This window comes from Nerophis ophidion, linkage group LG17, assembly GCF_033978795.1.
Source record: "Nerophis ophidion isolate RoL-2023_Sa linkage group LG17, RoL_Noph_v1.0, whole genome shotgun sequence".
In the NCBI taxonomy this organism is placed as follows: domain Eukaryota; kingdom Metazoa; phylum Chordata; class Actinopteri; order Syngnathiformes; family Syngnathidae; genus Nerophis; species Nerophis ophidion.
In genome coordinates, this window is record NC_084627.1 from 6,823,557 (window position 1) to 6,828,916 (window position 5,360).

Below are 5,360 nucleotides of genomic sequence, written 5' to 3' on the forward strand. Positions count from 1 at the left end.
AGGGCTCATGAGGGGAAAAGGGGCGTGGCCTTGTGCCAAAGTGGAGTTTCGCAAAATGGACTTTGCCCTGCACACTTTGCACGGGAGATAGCAGACGCTCGCTGACAACCAGGAGCTGACATGACGCCGCCGGACGGGACCACCGGGTCTGGGAGGAAGGTGAGGGGCGGCCAGGAGGAGGGGGAGGAGCCTGTGATGGTGGAGCTGAGCAGGATGGTGAAGACGCTGATGAAGGAGAGCACCTGGTGGGAGAGGAGGGGCCTCGACTGGAGCATCCTGGCGGCGGCCTTCCTCTGCCTTCCTGTCGGTACGTGGCCTTACTTCATGTTGGACCTTTGTGTTGCCGTGACGATTTGTGTGTGTGTGTGTGTGTGTGTGTGTGCGCGTGTGTGTGTGTGCGCGTGTGCGCGTGTGTGTGTGTGTGTGTGTGTGTGTGTGTGTGTGTGTGTCACAGCCTTCCTGCTGCTGCGGTCAGCCCACGTCCTGGTTTTCACGTGCGGCCTGCTTTTGATGGGCGTGGCCCACGCCGCCATCAGCGTCAAGGGCAACCACCTGGCCAGTCACGGCGCGCTGAGCGAGTCGCCGGCGTGGACCGAGGTCTGGGCCGTCTTCTTTATTGAGGTCAGAGGTCAAAGCCGGCGAGCGGGTGTCAGGTGACGTTGAAGAGGAAGTGAGGTTGTGATGTGGTCGGCAGGTGTGCGGTGCCTTCTCAGCGCAGGCGGGCGTGCACGCGCACATCAAGAGCCATCACGCTCACACCAACATCATCGGCCTGGGCGACTCCAGCACGTGGAAGGTGCCCCGCCTCCCTCGCCTGGTCTACCTCTTCGTGGCGCCACTCGCCCTGCCGCTCCTCACCCCGCTGGTCGCCGTAGGTTAGTGTCCCTCCTGTCCCGCCTGTCCGTCATTGGGGCGTGACGACCTCTGACCCGCAGCTCACCTGCGAGGACGCCCGCCACTGCTGGCGGCGAGGACGCTGCTGATGATCCTGCTGGGCCTGCACGCCCACTACTGGCTGCTGCTGCACCTGTCCGGCTTCCGCACGCCGCTCAGCGCCGCGCTCTGCATGTTGGCGTGCAGAGCCATGTTCTCCGTGCCCTTCATCCACGTCAACATCTTCCAGGTGAGAAGCGCACCTGTTACCTTGGCAACCTACTCACCCACTTTGCAGCACATCGGCCTTCCCATGTTCAGTCAGGACCGCCGACCCAAACGCCACATCCTGATGACTCATGGCGTGATGAACCTGCCCAGGAACTTCCTGCTGGACTGGACCTTTGGACACTCGCTGATCAGCTGCCACCTGGAACACCACCTCTTCCCTCACCTGTCTGACAACATGTGTCTCAAGGTGTGTGTGTGTGTGTGTGTGTGTGTGTGTGTGTGTGTGTGTGTGTGTGTGACCTTTCACCTCTTCCCTCACCTGTCTGACAACATGTGTCTCAAGGTGTGTGTGTGTGTGTGTGTGTGTGAGACCTTTCACCTCTTCCCTCACCTGTCTGACAACATGTGTCTCAAGGTGTGTGTGTGACCTTTCACCTCTTCCCTCACCTGTCTGACAACATGTGTCTCAAGGTGTGTGTGTGTGTGTGTGTGTGTGTGTGTGTGTGTGTGTGTGTGTGTGTGACCTTTCACCTCTTCCCTCACCTGTCTGACAACATGTGTCTCAAGGTGTGTGTGTGTGTGTGTGTGTGTGTGTGTGTGACCTTTCACCTCTTCCCTCACCTGTCTGACAACATGTGTGTGTGTGTGTGTGTGTGTGTGTGTGTGTGTGTGTGTGTGTGTGTGTGTGTGTGTGTGTGTGTGTGTGACCTTTCACCTCTTCCCTCACCTGTCTGACAACATGTGTCTCAAGGTGTGTGTGTGTGTGTGTGTGTGTGTGTGTGTGTGTGTGTGTGTGTGTGTGTGTGTGTGTGTGTGTGTGTGTGTGTGTGTGTGTGTGTGTGTGTGTGTGACCTTTCACCTCTTCCCTCACCTGTCTGACAACATGTGTCTCAAGGTGTGTGTGTGTGTGTGTGTGTGTGTGTGTGACCTTTCACCTCTTCCCTCAGCTGTCTGACAACATGTGTCTCAAGGTGTGTGTGTGTGTGTGTGTGTGTGTGTGTGTGTGTGTGACCTTTCACCTCTTCCCTCAGCTGTCTGACAACATGTGTCTCAAGGTGTGTGTGTGTGTGTGTGTGTGTGTGTGTGTGTGTGTGTGACCTTTCACCTCTTCCCTCACCTGTCTGACAACATGTGTCTCAAGGTGTGTGTGTGTGTGTGTGTGTGTGTGTGTGAGACCTTTCACCTCTTCCCTCACCTGTCTGACAACATGTGTCTCAAGGTGTGTGTGTGTGTGTGTGTGTGAGACCTTTCACCTCTTCCCTCACCTGTCTGACAACATGTGTCTCAAGGTGTGTGTGTGACCTTTCACCTCTTCCCTCACCTGTCTGACAACATGTGTCTCAAGGTGTGTATGTGTGACCTTTCACCTCTTCCCTCACCTGTCTGACAACATGTGTCTCAAGGTGTGTGTGTGTGTGTGTGTGTGTGTGTGTGTGTGTGTGTGTGTGTGTGTGTGTGTGTGTGACCTTTCACCTCTTCCCTCAGCTGTCTGACAACATGTGTCTCAGGGTGTGTGTGTGTGACCTTTCACCTCTTCCCTCACCTGTCTGACAACATGTGTCTCAAGGTGTGTGTGTGTGTGTGTGTGTGACCTTTCACCTCTTCCCTCAGCTGTCTGACAACATGTGTCTCAGGGTGTGTGTGTGACCTTTCACCTCTTCCCTCACCTGTCTGACAACATGTGTCTCAAGGTGTGTGTGTGTGTGTGTGTGTGAGACCTTTCACCTCTTCCCTCACCTGTCTGACAACATGTGTCTCAAGGTGTGTGTGTGACCTTTCACCTCTTCCCTCACCTGTCTGACAACATGTGTCTCAAGGTGTGTATGTGTGACCTTTCACCTCTTCCCTCACCTGTCTGACAACATGTGTCTCAAGGTGTGTGTGTGTGTGTGTGACCTTTCACCTCTTCCCTCAGCTGTCTGACAACATGTGTCTCAGGGTGTGTGTGTGACCTTTCACCTCTTCCCTCACCTGTCTGACAACATGTGTCTCAAGGTGTGTGTGTGTGTGTGTGTGTGTGTGTGTGTGTGTGTGTGTGACCTTTCACCTCTTCCCTCACCTGTCTGACAACATGTGTCTCAAGGTGTGTGTGTGTGTGTGTGTGTGTGTGTGACCTTTCACCTCTTCCCTCACCTGTCTGACATGTGTCTCAAGGTGTGTGTGTGTGACCTTTCACCTCTTCCCTAACCTGTCTGACATGTGTCTCAAGGTGTGTGTGTGTGTGACATTTGACCTCTTCCCTCACCTGTCTGACAACATGTGTCTCAGGGTGTGTGACCTTTCACCTCTTCCCTCACCTGTCTGACATGTGTCTCAAAGTGTGTGACCTTTCACCTCTTCCCTCATCTGTCTGACATGTGTCTCAAGGTGTGTGTGTGACATTTGACCTCTTCCCTCACCTGTCTGACATGTGTCTCAAGGTGTGTGACCTTTCACCTCTTCCCTCACCTGTCTGACATGTGTCTCAAAGTGTGTGTGTGACCTTTCACCTCTTCCCTCACCTGTCTGACATGCCTCAAGGTGTGTGTGACCTTTCACCTCTTCCCTCACCTGTCTGACATGTGTCTCAAGGTATGTGACCTTTGACCTCGTCCCTCACCTGTCTGACATGTCTCAAGGTGTGTGACCTTTGACATCTTCCCTCACCTGTCTGACATGTGTCTCAAGGTGTGTGTGTGACCTTCCACCTCTTCCCTCAGCTGTCTGACAACATGTGTCTCAAGGTGTGTGACCTTTCACCTCTTCCCTCACCTGTCTAACATGAGTCTCAAGGTGAGTGTGTGTGTGTGTGTGTGTGTGAGAGACCTTTGCCCTCTTCCCTCACCTGTCTGACATGTGTCTCAAGGTGTGTGACCTTTGACCTCTTCCCTCACCTGTCTAACATGTGTCTCAAGGTGTGTGTGTGTGTGTGTGTGTGTGTGTGTGTGTGTGTGTGTGTGTGTGTGTGTGTGTGAGAGAGACCTTTGCCCTCTTCCCTCACCTGTCTGACATGTGTCTGAAGGTGTGTGACCTTACACCTCTTCCCTCACCTGTCTGACATGTCTCAAGGTGTGTGTGTGACCTATGACCTCTTCCCTCACCTGTCTGACATGTGTCTCAAGGTGTGTGACCTTACACCTCTTCCCTCACGTGTCTAAAGGTGTGTGTGTGACCTTTCACCTCTCCCCTCGCCTGTCTGACATGTCTCAAGGTGTGTGTGTGACCTATGACCTCTTCCCTCACGTGTCTAAAGGTGTGTGTGTGACCTTTCACCTCTCCCCTCGCCTGTCTGACATGTCTCAAGGTGTGTGTGTGACCTATGACCTCTTCCCTCACCTGCCTGACATGTGTCTCAAGGTGTGTGACCTTTGACCTCTTCCCTCACCTGTCTAACGTGTGTGTGTGTGTGTGTGTGTGTGTGTGTGTGTGTGAGAGACCTTTCACCTCTTCCCTCACCTGTCTGACATGTGTCTCAAGGTGTGTGTGTGACATTTGACCTCTTCCCTCACCTGTCTGACATGTGTCTCAAGGTGTGTGACCTTACACCTCTTCCCTCACATGTGTCTAAAGGTGTGTGTGTGTGACCTTTCACCTCTCCCCTCGCCTGTCTGACATGTCTCAAGGTGTGTGTGTGACCTATGACCTCTTCCCTCACCTGTCTGACATGTGTCTCAAGGTGTGTGACCTTTCACCTCTTTCCTCACATGTGTCTCAAGGTGTGTGACCTTTCACCTCTTCCCTCACATGTGTCTAAAGGTGTGTGAGACCTTTCACTTCCTCCCGCACAGGTGAAGCCGGTGGTGAGCCACTACCTGAGCACCAAGAATCTCCCGTATCAGGAGGACGGTTACATTTCCCGCCTCAAGCTTTTCTTCCACAAGTACCAGGAGCTCATGGTGGAAGCCCCGCCCATCACGGAGCTGGTTGGCGTGCAGTGATCAGCGGTATGGTCACCTGATGCGTTGTAGGATCTCGCCATCTGTGCGGGCATTTAAACATCAGTCAATGTCTGAATTTCCTGACTGCTCCTGAATGCAACATTGGTCATCAGAATAAATAAACAGGAAAAGAAAAAGTCATGTGATTTCTTTATTGAACACGTTCATGTTCTCTCTTTTGTCTGCAACACCGACCTCGCCCTGCAGGAGGCAGCAACGTCACGATTATTTTTTATTCCAGAATAAAACCAGAAAATATTTGCTTTCATGGCTCTACGGAACAAGGCATTGCCGGGTGGCAAGCACGTGACCTTGACCCCGCCCCCTCCCTGAAGGCGG

At 53.3% G+C, this 5,360-nt stretch overlaps 1 protein-coding gene across 2 annotated transcripts; it reads left to right on the forward strand.

The window, feature by feature from the left end:
* Positions 1-55: 55 nt before the first annotated feature.
* On the forward strand, positions 56-5,147 carry fads6 (fatty acid desaturase 6). Of its 2 annotated transcripts, none has more exons than XM_061875953.1 (6): positions 56-307; positions 455-621; positions 695-875; positions 936-1,123; positions 1,195-1,351; positions 4,872-5,001. In XM_061875953.1, the coding sequence occupies exons 1-5, from the start codon at positions 121-123 to the stop codon at positions 1,333-1,335; spliced, it is 864 nt and encodes a 287-aa protein (XP_061731937.1). In that variant the 5' UTR covers positions 56-120; the 3' UTR covers positions 1,336-1,351; positions 4,872-5,001. The 2 variants fall into 2 exon arrangements, with proteins under 2 accessions (XP_061731937.1, XP_061731936.1); XM_061875952.1 differs by having other exon boundaries at positions 59-307; positions 1,172-1,351; positions 4,872-5,147.
* Positions 5,148-5,360: the final 213 nt, after the last annotated feature.

Coding starts and splice junctions, on each gene's coding strand:
- fads6 (XM_061875952.1), top strand. CDS start 121: ATGACGCCGCCGGACGGGACCACCGGGTCTGGGAGGAAGGTGAGGGGC. Junction 308..454: donor CTTCCTCTGCCTTCCTGTCG/GTACGTGGCCTT, acceptor TGTGTGTCACAG/CCTTCCTGCTGCTGCGGTCA. Junction 1,352..4,871: donor CTGACAACATGTGTCTCAAG/GTGTGTGTGTGT, acceptor CCTCCCGCACAG/GTGAAGCCGGTGGTGAGCCA.